This window comes from Elgaria multicarinata, chromosome 9 (genome assembly GCF_023053635.1).
Source record: "Elgaria multicarinata webbii isolate HBS135686 ecotype San Diego chromosome 9, rElgMul1.1.pri, whole genome shotgun sequence".
NCBI lineage: Eukaryota > Metazoa > Chordata > Lepidosauria > Squamata > Anguidae > Elgaria > Elgaria multicarinata.
The window spans coordinates 21,145,197-21,160,093 of record NC_086179.1 but is presented as its reverse complement, the minus strand read 5'-3'; the positions used below and the strand labels follow the sequence as shown (position 1 = coordinate 21,160,093).

The 14,897-nt window shown below is 40.2% G+C and overlaps 1 protein-coding gene across 1 annotated transcript in view; it reads left to right on the top strand.

Moving 5' to 3' along the window:
- Positions 1–14,897, top strand: part of B4GALNT3 (beta-1,4-N-acetyl-galactosaminyltransferase 3) — a 92,543-nt gene that overhangs the window by 37,653 nt on the left and 39,993 nt on the right. The window contains exons 2-3 of the mRNA XM_063134532.1: positions 12,142–12,245; positions 14,354–14,437. Of these exons, the coding sequence (XP_062990602.1) occupies positions 12,142–12,245; positions 14,354–14,437 (188 nt within the window). The remainder of the gene's footprint in view (positions 1–12,141; positions 12,246–14,353; positions 14,438–14,897) is intronic.

Genomic DNA, 14,897 nt, shown 5'->3' with positions numbered 1-14,897 from the left:
GGCTTTTTTAACAAAGCCTTTGATGGCTAAATTCACCAAGCCTGTACATAGTTTTAATTGTTTTAATTGGTTTTACTGTTTTTAAATTCTGTACTGGTTTAGCTTATTAGTGGTTTAATTTGTTTTTAGCTGTGTGTATTGTTTCATATTGTTTGTATGAATTTGTATATTGTTTGAATGAGATCCTTGTGATATAGGGCGGGATACAAAGGTCTTAAATAAATAAAATAAAATACTTGACTGTTACTGGGATTGTCACTTTTTCCTACATCATTAGCACAAACAAGCCTCGCCTTGTCCATGTGGCCACTTTAGCTATGGTTCTGACAGAGCATTTGTAGCCTCAGGATTGTTATGATGCACATTGACTTTCTCAAAGCATGTCTAACCTTCAAAGAAGTAACAGGGCTTCTCTGAAGTATTCAGGTTATATACAGATATCTCTATGTCGTACCCATTTGTTTTCATACCAGTGGAAGCAGTTGCTGCTTGGTCTTGTATTTCATCCTTGGTATCCTGACTATTTCACATTCAGCCTCCTTGAAAACTCTGTACTATCATTTGGCCCTGCACTGATGTTCTCAAGTTGCGTTATAGTATAAAGTTTATTATACCTTCCTCTGATTTATACTGGTTCCTCAACTGTCCCAGAAATAAGAAGCTCTCCATTATCCTCAATAAAAAAGACAAAGTGATTTAAAAATAGTGTTTCTGACTGTTACGCAATACACATCACTTAAATCAGGAATTCTAGCAGCAGGGCCCAAACAACTTGCTCTCTGCATCTCTGTAGCAGCTATAGACAACATTTTAGATGGACAATTCCATAGTCTGGAGATAGGACTCCCTGGTTACTTTTTAAAAAAATTTTGGTCCTTTCTTGCAAGATAAAAGTGACACCTGCCCATACGAAACATGCACCAGGCGTGCAAAGGTGAGGAACAGCTGCAACGAGGTGTTTGAGAATAGAGGTCTATGCCACTCAGCCTTTCCTGTCCTGCACATCCCTTAAGCCAGAAGGTAGAATTGGCTCTATTGGTAGGTCTCTTGGTGGTTTGCAGTAAATCAGCATTTCTGATTTCCAGTTCTTTAACCATTGCAGCAACAAAATGACCCCACCCTGAATTGTACTGTTGGAATGAAAAAAGCTTAGGAGAACAACTTCCTAATGATCAGAGCAATCAGGCAATGGAACCAACTGCCTAGGGAGACTGTGGGTTCTCTGTTACCGGAGATATTCCCACAGAGACTGGACAGCGATCTGCTAGGGATGCTTTAAGATGGATTTTTCTACACTGAGCAGGGAGTTGGACTCGATGGCCTAAAAGGCTTCTTCTGAATCTCTGGAGTAATCAGGAATGTTTTTGTGTGTGGAGGGACTGTGAGCTCTAGTGTGTTCCGGTTCAGAATTCTTTATTTCCAAGTGTATGGCCTTTTGCTGCAGCCTCCAGCTGGTCTGTATGCTCATACCTTAAATGACCTGCTGCCCTCAGGTGTGATTGTCATGTTGCTAGTGTTTGAAGTAAGAGTCATCTGCCAATCTGGCCAGCTTCTGTACATGCAATAGCGGGGCTCCACCTTGTCCTCAGGCAGCAACTTGTCTTAGGCCAGCCCTGGAACTGTTCCGGTATGTTGTTAGCCCTACATTGGAAGTTGCGCAGGGGTCCATAACCACGCTGCATAATCTTCACATGTGGGATGGTTGTGGTAAACAACTGATTTCTATATTCACTTACAACAACACTCTAATAAAGATCGTAAGAATTATCACCTGCTTGAACTTTTGTTGAGTAAATACATAACCAGAGATCAACATCGCAGTCGAAATACCTCAAGTTAAATTATGTGTCAACGTTTTAAAAGAATAGGTCAAGCAGTTAAGTGCTAGCTTATAAACAACACTGATTTTATTGAAGGCGGTTGCAATATCTATTTGTGCATCTCTAAAGTATACCTCCTGGCTACATGAGGCAACTAATTTGGGATATACTTCTTGATTATGAATTTCAACTGTGAAATGATATGTGACTCTGGGAATTCAATGTGAAGATTATTAATATAACCAATGATGCTTTAAAACGTTGCAGTGAAAATAACACCACTCCCCTGGCCATTTTTTATTAGTGGCTGTATTAGATTCACAGTGGAAGATACCCCATACAAAAAATATTTCCAACTGCAGCAAGGATGATTCTAGCTAAGATGTCATCTGGTTAACACTCTAAGCTGCCGTGCAAACCCAAAGCTAACAGAAAGCACCACAGGGAAAGGGTTAACCACCCTCCACCACAGCTCTGAGGTCCTGATCCAGATCTCCTTGCTCTGACTGCTAATAGTAAGAGGTTGGAGATCCAATTGAGGATCTCCATTTTGGATTGGATCCAGGATCTGCCTTTTGCAAGACGAAGGGACTTTGTGTGAGCAAAATCCCCCACACATCACAGCTCACCCTATTCAGCAGAATCTGACTTTTTTTAGTATTTTCAGGGGGCTGGAGGGGTTACCGTAGGAAAGAGAGAGCAGGGAAGTTGACTTCTGCTGGCAGAGTTGACCCTGCATAAATTTGGAGCCAACCCTTTGTCTAGTTTGGCCCTAAATTCCAACAGTTTCCTTTAAATCCTTAGGCAGGCAATACTGGAATAGGCACTTTTAATTCTTATGCAGTCTTTCAAATTGCAAAATTTGTGTTAATACATGCCCTTTATTTAGCATGAAGCTGACGTCTTGACAGATGTCCAAGTTTAATGTTGAGAATCTGATTCCCAACGTTGTGCATGCACAATCATCACTCTTTCATCCGTGTCATTACAAACAAATGGTAGCAGCTGCATTTTCCTACTAAATTATAAGTCATTTCCTCCCCTTTCCTGCCCCCACCCTTCTACTTCATTTTCATTTCTACCACAGAAGAACATTGAACCCAGAGTTCCAGTGGATTGTCCCCCTAGTTCTTGGAGAAGGGAATACTAGCTCATCAATAATAATAATAATAATTTTATTTCTTACCCACCTCTCCATTTTGATCGAGGCTGGGAACAACAGTAAATATAAAATACATAAAACTGAATTAAAACATAATATACATTGTTAAAACATCCTAAAAACAATCTAAAAACATCCTAAAATTCCACTGGATAGGCCTGCTGGAAGAGGAAAGTTCTAAATGTGTTTCATAAAAATTAGGAGCAGAATCTTGGAATGTTAGGTTTAAAACAAAACAGCAGCTACAACAACCACCACCCTTGACTACTTAATATTGCAATGAACTGCCTGGTTCCTAAAATACCCTCTACAAAAAAGAGAAAAGCAGGCAGGGTCTTAGGAATACCCCAGGCCCTATGTATTGCTCCAAAGGTGAAGCAACCAGATCAAATCTTCAACTTGATCATCTTTGACATTATGTGTGTCACATGCAAATGTTGTTAATGTGGAATAAACTATGTAAGAGAAATTGAATATATTTCCTAGCCAATCTATGTTTTACATTTTGCATTATACAATTATTTCAGCCGTAGCTAAACTAAGCTGCATGAGTGAAAAGACTCTTAGCAATACACCACTTATGCCATTGGAACGGTTTTAAAAGTGGTAACAATATTAGCATATTCTCTGAGCAACTTTTTCATGGTTTCAAAGTTTTATATAAACAAACTAAAGAAGGAAAACTTTTGTGCCATTCCCTTCCCACTGAAGATGTTTAGTCATATTGATGTGGATTATTTATAATCACTGTGCCTTTTTATGTGCTTCATTTTGACACTTTCTTTCAAATTCTTCAGAGTGTGATTTTCTGACATGGAAGGATTTCCACTTAAAAAATAGCTTCCTGAAAAATTGTAAGCAATGATATTATCCTGGTTGTGCTATACATTTAAGGGTTTTTCAAACAAAATTTAATAATTTTATTTGTACTTGAATTGATTTAGCACCAGTAGTTCTATATCCCATTCCCATGACAAGGATGATTGGCTAAGCAGCCGTAGGAGGGTTGCTTGCTGTGAGGATATAGGGCCTCTTCACACAACATGCTAAACCATGGTTAGGCCACTAGCCCTTTGCAGTAAATGGTTAGTGAGTATGTTTAAACCGTGGTTATATGGCCACCATGGTTAGGAATGGTTCACACAACACGCTAAGCCATAATGTTTAGCTCAAAATGCTTAACCACTGTGGATTAGGATTGTCATAGCTATATTTACTACTTTTTCTGAAGCAGCGTAACTAAACTTCATTCTTAAAGAGGGGGAAATACTTCTTTCAAAAAAGGAGAGAAAAAAAATCAAAACTTTTCAGAAACGGTGGGTCATTACTGCTTTCAAGCGACTGTTACTTGCTCAATTTTGCTTTTTCCATGGGGTACATGAGCATTTCTATGCTTGAATGGCTTAGTGTATTGAGTGGGGTGGGGGTGGGAATCAATCTTTAATGAATTTTCAAAAATGAAACTTCTTAAAAGTATAAAAGGTAGTGCAGGCATGGGAGCTGGGAATTGTGTCACATTCATGCAACCATGCCCCCACAAAGCACGAACAATAGCAACTAATATGCTAGCTAAGTAGCAGGGACCATGTTTTCACGGAATAACAACAAAAAGGTGAAGTTTGCTAAGAAAATACAATATCCCCACAGCAAGAATGCTGCCTAGGGAACAACATTTAGAACACTAGTAACAAGTACGTAAGTAGCCACTGCACATTCATTATGGTATACATGGATTAACTGGAAAGGCCCTTATTTATTTTAGTGACATTGCTCCAAAGGTGAAGCAACAAGCAATTTGTACACTGAGAAGTGTGTTTTTCTTTGTAAGCATCTTTGTCACCTTCATAGGATAGGTCCAAAACAAACAGCCTGGCTGCTCAGTCCTGTTTCTGTCATGGACCTCGTAATGATACTTGAGAGGTATTAAAACTACCTTGCAGTAACTCTTCAGTAGGAGGTAGGAAAGCATATCATCAAAGAGAGCTTTGTTTCATCCATAAGAACATGTGTACAAATGTGTTTTGTTGTGAAATGAAATTCCTTCTGTAGTTAGTAATGGCTGCCCTAGATGCTGATGGAAGAAAGTTGGTTTTCATTTGTTTGCTTTTGTTTTTTGCATGAACTGAATGGAAAGAGAGCAGTGGATGCTGGCAACATAATCTTGTGTCTACTGCAAGATTGCCTAGCTTATTGCTGAACCATAAAATACAATCTGCCTCTGTACCATCCTCTATCTTCTCTTAATGTATCAGATAGGTGACTTCAGGGAAAGTCTAGGAAGGGAACCACCATTAATTACAGCATCAGATGGAAAAATAAACATATTCAGATCACCACACCACCAGGTGCTTAGTAGAACATATTGAGTGCTTATTTGATTTCGCCAGTATTGTTTTCTGTCCTTGTTTGTCTGAAACTATATGCGGCACATTTACTCTTAAGTAAACAAAGTTGACTTGCATAATATAGACACATATGCTACACGTCATATACTCCATATACAGACATTGGAACAATAAATGAAGGGAATACAGCACATTTATAAGTTAGTTTAATTGTATATTTAGTTACATTTATAGATATTTTTTCTTTTTCTTTTTTTTAGCTACCTTCCCCTAGAAGTTGTATTAATCAACCTTTCTTCTTTTTATACTATACATATTTACATAACGAATGGATTGATACTAATTGTTAGGGGATTGTTTGTATTTATCTTTTTTCCCCTTTTGTAACACCTTAAATAAAAGAAAAAGAAAAAAATATATATGCTACACTTCTACAGCAAAGGGACAGCCAGATTCTTAATTTCCAGCTAGTAGACTTTCTCATTAAACATAATGGCCCACCATTCACTTACACTATGGGGTTTTGTAGGCCCATTTCTCAGTCACAAGGCTGAGGAGTACTGCAACTTCCCTACTGATGATTATTATATTGGTGAAGACTTTCTTATTTTCCCAGACATTTTAGTCTTTCAGCTTCTGTTTTAAATCTGTCACTGTATTTTAAATCTTTGCACTGCTGCTAGGTGTTTATTTTATACTGTAGTTACCACCTTTTAAACTGTTATGTTATATTTTATCATGTTGTATTTTCTGCTTTTAATTGTTGGGAACTACCTAGAGAGCTTTGGCTATTGGGCAGTATAGAAATGTAATAAAAATAAAATAAACATATTAATTATCAGCAGTATGCACTGGATCATCTCTCTGGGGCAGTTCTGTTAACGTGTTTGATCCAGGTTAAGTTAGGCCTTAGCTAGACCTAAGGTTTATCCCAGGATCGTCCCAGGGTCATCCCTGTTCATGTAAATGACACACAGGATATCCTGGGAACAGGCAGGGACGACCCCGGGATAAACCTTAAGTCTAGCTAAGGCCTTAAGTCACACTTAGATCCCATTCAAATTACATTAAGTCCCATCAGTTTCACTGGGGCCTAAATGCAGTTAACATAGGGCATGTCTAGACCTGCCGATATCCCGGGGATCATCCCTGTGACGCACAGGGGATCCCGGGGATCATCCCATGACGCACAGGGGATCCCAGGAGCAGGGAGGGATGATCCCTCCCCTTTCCCGGGATATTGGCATACCCTTTTATCCTGACTTTTCCCACTGTCTCAGGCTCATCCCAAGACCACAGGACGTGTGGCTGGCCAGCCCAGTTTGTCCCGGCTCCTCGAGGAGCCGGGCACGGAGCTCTTCAGGAGCTCTGTGTCCATCGGGATGGGGTGAAGGGAGTGGGATTTTTTTTAAAAAAACAAACAAAACCAAACCACTTACTTTTGCAGTCGAGTGCTTGTGCGCTCTTTTCCAATAAAAATAAATAAATAAATGGCGGGTGCAACATCCTCTTCCTCCTGGGATGCCACGTGTAGACTGAGGGGGAGAATCTCGCGATCATTGGGATATAATGCAACTGATAAACAAATACTAGGAAGCAGGCAGGAAGTTTCAAGCACTGCTTGCTAGGATGGTCCAGGGACTTTCTAGGAATGAGGCTTCTGTGGCAGGAACCATAGCGCCTGTTCCTAGAGTGTGTTTCTTTCCCCTTCTTTTTTCCCTGGAGCAGATACTGGAGTTCTGAGGGGCCACCAGATAAGGCTTGCGGGATTGCGCACATCCACTCTTTTTGCACCCCTGTCCTATGCCAGCAGGACTTTCTACATGCATATTGGGGCAGGGGACTGGGGCAGATGGGTTGCCCTGATGATAGAGGAGGTCTTCGCCCCATCCTAACCCTTCTCAGCCAGTCTTTGGTGGTGGTGGTGGTTAGGATTGTTCTACAAATGGGTTTCTCATAAACAAAATAAACCTTTTTTTACTAAAAGTAGTTATAAAAGTTGCAGGTGGGGAATGCCTCATTTGAAATTATGCCTTCTGCAGCTTTTTCCTTGTTTTCTTCTTACAAGCAAGTGTTAGGGAGATTTAACAGATTAATTAATTAATCAGTTAATTGACAAATGTGTACAGTTAGCTAAGCACACAATCCTATGCGTGTTTAGACAGAACAATGCCCCACAACTCCCAACATTTCTCAACTGGTCATGCTGGCTGGGGAATGCTAAGAGTTGTAGGACATTGTTCTGTCTAGACATGCATAGGACTGCACCCTAGGGTTTTTTTAAGCCCTAGTTTTGTCAGCTGATCACCCTTTTTCATACCAAGGTCATCAAAAGCAATCAAAAGTCAAGCAATGCTCCTGTGCCATTTTTCATGTATGCATGATAATCTGCAGTGTCAGAATTCCCCCTTCTATACAACTATTGAAAGTACATCACATTTATTACAGATGTTGCCTTTTCCATATGGTCTCCCAAGTTCAAACTGTCACTGTGGAGAGAACACCTTTGACAAGTTAGTATGAACTTTTCTGGAGTTGCATCCAGATGGACTGAAATAGCTGCAAAGTATTTAAACTTCCTTCTCATTTTAACTAAGCCTCAGAGAATTTCATGCAGAAAGCTGCTGACAGATCAGTAGTCTGGCATCTTACCACATCTGAAAGGTATTTAGAGTGATCGTATTGATCAAGCTTGTACACTTCTGCATTTTTACCTTAACTTTTTGTGTGTGCTATTTTTGAGACAAATGCAGCACCTCCTAGCAAAACATAGATGGACTTCAAAGGCTGCATTTGGATAAACAAATAGCTGAGCTTAAGTTCTCAAAGTCAGGGCTGGAAGGGATTTCCTTTATGCTGACTGGCATGTTTTTATAGGAGGAGTATATCAGGGTGGGGAATATTGCCACACTTTTAAAGACTGAGGGCCTATACAATCTATAATTTTAGGATAATAGTAACTCATTTGTTGCAGTAGGTTCAAAGGCCTTGAAGGTGTTCTTTTTGTGGTGAGAATACTGGTTTTTCCCAGTACTGCAATAAGTTTCCTTTGGGATTTTTCACCCTCAGCTAGTAGATCTGCTGAAATAACATTTCCTGAATTAACATAGCTGCCCAACTGATTTACAGTGTAATCCTAGACATGTTTATTCAGGAGTACATCCCACTGTGGTCAGTAGGATTTACTCCCAGATAGGTATGCATAGGATTGCATCTACAAGTTCCACTTAGATAGCACCTTTACCATGATGAATGACACAGCTATCTTCACCCATGTCTATGTCATTTTGCAACCTTTTAAAATTTTAAAATTTGCTTTTAAAAGGGTTAGTCTTTAAAGATTTAATTTTAGCCTGCTGAACTGCTCAAGAGCAGGAATGTTTTAGCCTGCTAAAGACCAGCAACACTGACCACCAACCTGTAGCAATATATTGTGAACCTTTTTATTTATAACTAGCTGTACCCTGCCACGCGTTGCTGTGGCTCAGTCTGGTTAAATTGAAAAGAAAGAAAAGACAAAGCGGATGTTTCTAATATGTTTCATTTCACAATGCTTGTGGATATACAATATTTTTAGTTGTTCCATTGTCTGTGTAGATACAGAGATTGTCTGGTTTGCCGACTCTAGAACACACAACATATAATTGTCCATGTGAGAAGCAATCTGTGTCTAGATCTAAACCGCACAATTCTAAAGATTGGCCCTGAGCTTTGTTGATAGTGATTGCAAACGCCAATCGAATTGGGAATTGCAATCTCTTAAATTGAAATGGCATATCTGTTGGAATCATATGAATGTGAGGAATGAGGACATCTTCACCTTTGAAAGGTCCTGTCAAGACTGTTGCTTCTATGACCTATAAGAGCAAATAGGAGAGAACATGCAAATAGGAGAGGAGGCAGAGGCAGTGGATTGGCCTACTGTTTGGTTTTTAAAAAAGGATGTTTTTTATGGTGAGGAGGTTAGTGGAAACTCCTGGCAGTTACCTTTCTTCAGAACGTGTAACTGTCACAGGTGTGACATCTATATTCACTCAGCCAATTGTGAGAGAACATGCAAATGTGAGAGGAGGCAGAGGCAGTGGATTGGCCTACTGGTTGGCGATGTCACAATGATCAGCAGGACTGGTTTTGAGGAGGCCTATTTCTTCGATTTTAAGACAAACTTTTGTCCCCATATAGAACATAGTTGCATAACAACGCTCGCATATTCGAATGCAACGTTGTGTCAAAATTTCAAAGCAATCGGTGAAGAACTTTCGGAGATATAACGTCTGTTTCGAACGAACATTTACATTTTTATTTATATAGATTTAAAAAATGTCTTCAGTTAAGTTTGTATTATGACACCTCGCCCTCATAGTGTCATGTTTCAGTAATGTCACATTCTTATTGCCACTGAGCCAGGTTTGATCTGCACACAATGCTAAGGGGAAAAACTGGACTTCTTAAAATTGATTGGATAAGCCTTAACTCATTTGTCGAGACTTGAACTTTTGTAGGGAACAGCCTTCTTCATTAGATCTGAGCTGACAAGGTAATGGGTGCACATCTACTAAAGTATATTACAGGTTGAATCATATTAATTAAAGATGATTAAAGAACAAAAGATTGCAGGAGAAGGAAGCATACTGGGATTACTAACACAAACAAATATTTAACAATGGAAGGGTGATCTTTACACATGCCAGTGTGATAGTTACACATTGGACTAGAAGGATGCATGTTCTGTTCCTCCTATTCCCAGGAGTACATTTGGTAGAATTCTGGTAATATAGCAAAGGGTGGAGCATTTGTGGTGAGATCAAAGGAAACCCTGATTTGTCTCTCTTGGCTTTTCTCTAAGAAACCTGGCAGGAGTTGCTTTCCTTGAATTGGCTGCTCCCCTTCAGATCTCATGAAATTTGCTGCTGAATGTTTGCTAGTTCACCCTTTTAGTTCCAGTAATATAGCTATATTGGCTGGATAATCCTATTACTAGGCATAGACTTTTTTAAAAGCACCAATACGAAAGGTGCATTAAAGTCCTCACAGGGCTGGCTCCGGGCAAGAGGTCTGTGGTGGCCCCTCCTCCTCCTTTCCACTGAGCCTGGCTTTGTCCATTAGCATTGCTCTTCCTTGCTGGTGGAAGTGGAACCAACGGTAGTAGTAGTGTTGACAGTGCTACCAGGGATGAGAGAGGAGTGAGGCTCCAGGCTAGCCAGCTACAGCAGGAAGAAAGAATGGCAGCAGCTCAAGTTCCCATCACCCTATTTCTTTGGACCCAATCCCCACCATGGCTTCTTCTGCAGTGGCAGCAGTGACTTATCTTCTTCCTCGTTACTACTGCCCAATAGGCTCTGCATCAGCTCTCAGCTTTGGGGGTTTTGGTTAGTGATGGGCCTTTTGCTTCGGTCGGGCTCTGGCAAATGAACAATAATGCCAACAGCTGATGATAGCCTTAGGTCTGTCTAGCCCAGGGCAGTCGACTTTTCAGCAGCTGAAATGTTATTAAGAGTACTAGCTGCATATTTTGTTGCATAATTATTGGACGAGCTTCATTCTACTTTAAACAAGTGTCATGTATCTTCAAGGTCCGTCACCATAGGAGTTTAATTTCACACAGGATGCTCTTGGACCTAGGAACTGAGACTCTATAGTGTCCAATTTCCCTCTCCCTGCCACCACCCTCCTCGACACATAAACACACACACACACACACTCTCTCACCTGGGCAGCCCCTCTCTGTGACATTAAAATAAGTAGGCCAATGGCATCAGAAGGGCAATGATAACCCCAGCAGTACAGGCCCATTGTGACAGAGTAGATGAGCCAGTGTGACATCAAATAGAGGAGACAGATTCCAAAAAAACAAAATTGAGGAGGGGAAATAGTACAGGATGTTTAGGAAGTAACTTCAGTGTTCTCATGGCCTACCATAGTGACAGACCATGTGTTAGTTCATTTAAATGGATACGATGGACCGGAAACCAGAGCTAGTGACTATAGTACATGCATTCTGAAATACTTATTCATGAGTTGTTACCTATATGTGGCTGGGCAGTTTGGGGTGAGGGAATTTAGTCTGCTGAAACAAAGATTCTAAAGACACTATTAAGGGTGCATAGGCTTTTTCAAATCAAATAGAAGACCCACTTATTTTAGAAGTTAAGATGATATTTTGATATTGCATTGGAGTAGACAAATATTTTAAGGGCGCAATTTTAATGTACGTTCAGACAGAATTCTAAACATACATAAAATTCTCCAGTCTTACAATTCCCAGCATTCCCCAATAGCCGTAAGCTTCTTCTGTTTAAAGATGCAAAGGATTGCACCTTACGCTTCTGTGTGCCAGCATCTGATGGGATTTTCCTAGTTTTAATATTGTATACCAGTTATCTACCAGTATGTATCCTGAGCTTACTAAGATCTTAGGAAAGACAGTTTAGAGAAGTTCATTAATACTTCAAATATCATCATCATCATCCTTAGTGGTTTTTATAGTGTTATCTGGATTTAACCCTTAGAATGATATGTTGCCAGATGAAAAGGAGTGCTACAAATTTGATTTTTATCTGTGAGTAATCCCCATTAAGATTGTGGTACTTATTTGTAACTAAAGATGCATAAGTTTGGTTTATACATCTTTTAACTGTTCTGTGTTTACATTCTGTCTTTAAAATATGGACAGTATGTCCTTGTGTTGCATAAAGGGCAACAGGAATTGATTGATCAGTGCTTACATAGTAGTTGAGTTACCATACATACATACACACACACACACATTTAACCTAAAGGTTTACTTTTATATCTTTCTGCTTTTTCTGCACAGGATATGGAAGCTGGGGTGAGCTGGCTAAAGCCCTGGGAAATCAGGAGAGCCCTATACTGGATCCAAGCCTTCAGTTTTATCTGCCTCAGAAACCAAAATATCAAGTAAGGAGAACTCTTGACTTTTATTTAAAACTCTGCATATAAAGTCTCTGAATAAAAAAAATACTTCACAAGAACTAAAACATCAAATTCAATCCTCCGGTATGTCAATAGAAGTAGGGTTTTAAAATTTCCAATGGATGTACTTGATGTATGTTTACAAGGTACATTTGCACCCTTATCATGGAAAAAAGAATTGGATGCTGAATTGTTACCCAAAGGCTACTGTTTTCATACTAACCAGTTAGGCCCTTAGATACCACCACCTCTTATTAGATCCAACTACAGTTGGGGAGGGCAGGGCGACCTTTTAATGACATCAGGCAGGTACAGCCACAAAACAGAGGCACCCACCCAATCAAATTATATGAGAAACACTCTGCTGCTACTGTATACTTACTAAATCCAAGCCTGAGCCCTTTTCAGAGGCATTGTAAGACGTACATGTTTAGACTTGATTTGAATGCTCATGGTTGAGTCTTAAAAAGTGGAGAAATCTCTATTATTATTATTATTATTATTATTATTATTATTATTATTATCATTTATATATCGCACCATAGCTGAAGCTCTGGGCAGTTTACAAAGATTAAAACACTGATCATTAAAAATCAATATATAGAATTTAAAACCATAAAAGCAGAAAATTTTAAAACCATAAAAGCGTTTTATATATATAGTATGTGTGTGCATGTGCATTTAAAACAACTAGGCACTCTCAGCAGATCTGGGGACAATTAAAAACTCAGCATATGCTGTTAAATGCCTGGAAGAAGAGAAAATTCTTGACCTGGCGCCAAAAAGATAACGAAGTTGGCACCAGGCGGGCCTTGTCAGGGAGATCATTCCATAATTGGGGGGCCATCACTGAGAAGGCCCTCTCCCTTGTTGCCATCTTCTGAACTTCCCTCAGAGTAGGCACCCAGAGGAGGACCTTAGATGTTGAGTGTAGTGTATGGGTCAGTTCATGTTGGGAGAGGTGTTCTGTTAGGTATTTTGGCCCCAAGCTGTGTAAGGCTTTATAGGTTAAAACCAGCTCTTTGAATTTGGCTCGGAAACATAAAGGCATCCAATGGAAGTGAGACAGAATCGGTCTTATATGATCGAATCTTGTTCCAGTTGTCAATCTGGCCGTTGATTGACAACCATCTTCTGAACCATCTTCAAAGGCAGTCCCACGTAGAGTACATTGCAGTAATCTAATTTGGAGGTTACCAGAGCCAGGTCAACTGAAGCCAGGTTATCCCTGTCCAGATAGGGGCGTAGCTGGGCCACCAACCGAAGCTGGTAGAAGGCACTCCGTGCCACCGAGGCCACCTGAGCCTCAAGGGACAGAGATGGTCCTAGGAGAACCCCTAAGCTACGAGGTGGGGTTTTTTTTAGTTACCTGCCTCTTTCAGCAAGAGCTAGGTGTTACTCAGTTACTCATTCCCTGTTCTTTTCCCTCCTGCTCTTAGCTATCTGAAAATATGGTAAAAAATAGAAGAAAAGCTTGGATTTGTAACTGGTGGGCCAGCAACCTCCTTTCAGGTTTACTTGGCCCAGGGGCTGCCAGTTGTACAGGCAATGGGCCCAGATTCAAAATCTCTATGGCCCCATTCAGACAACACGCTAAACCATGCTGCTTAACCACAAAATGGTTAACAGAATGCATGCAATCCTTTAACCATTTTGTGGTTAAGCAGCATGGTTTAGCGTGTTGTCTGAACGGGGCCTATGAGTGCAACTCTGAGGATAATAAACCAGACTAAGCAGCCTGGTTTATTTCAGTATTTTCCCAAAAGACAGAATTGTTCATCTTCTGAACATGTACTTTGTTTGTATTAGAGTAGCTGCAACGGCCGGAGCAAAATGGACGCATCATATTTACCCAGTCAAGTTTAGCTTTTTAAAAACTGTCCAGGACAAAAAGATTTTGATTGTTTTTAAAATTAGCTAAATGGCAAACCTGCTATGGGTACAATCTTTATGTGTTATGGACTTCGATAGGTCATGCAAAATATATGTTTGCACATGCAGCTTTTGCTTCCAAACTTCTAAAAGCATGAGAATCATCATGTGTATTGTGGTCAGTTGCACAGAAAAAAATAATCTTGTCCTTTTCTATATAGATTGAGAACCGAGCAACTGGAAGAAACCAGAGCAACAGAACAGATTCTACAGCATCGGACAATTCTGCCTCCTTGAGGCTTGAGGTTAATATTCAATAAAATACTTTTCAGGTGTACAGTTGTAGTCTGAAACATCTCCAGAAATGTGGGAATGAAGCTGTGGAAAGAAAGTCCTAGAGGACAATGTCATAACTACCTGGTTTTTGAAGGCTGACGGTGGTGGCAGTGTTCTGTTCTTTCATTCGTTTGAAAGTGAGCAGAACCAGCCTTATTGTTTTTTGTTTGTCTGTTATTGGTGGGGGTGGGGTGTTACAGCAGAAGAGGCTGTGGATGTGTTGAACCGGTGCCTGGCTGCGACAATGGACTGGATGAGGGCTAATAAACTGAAACTCAATCCAGACAAGACTGAGATGCTGTTAGTAGGTGATTCCGCTGACAGGATGGGGCGTGTTCTACCGGTTCTGGATGGGATTGCACTCACCCTGAAGGAGCAGGTTCGTAGCTTGGGTTCTTTTAGATCCATCATTGTCACTTGAGGCTCAGG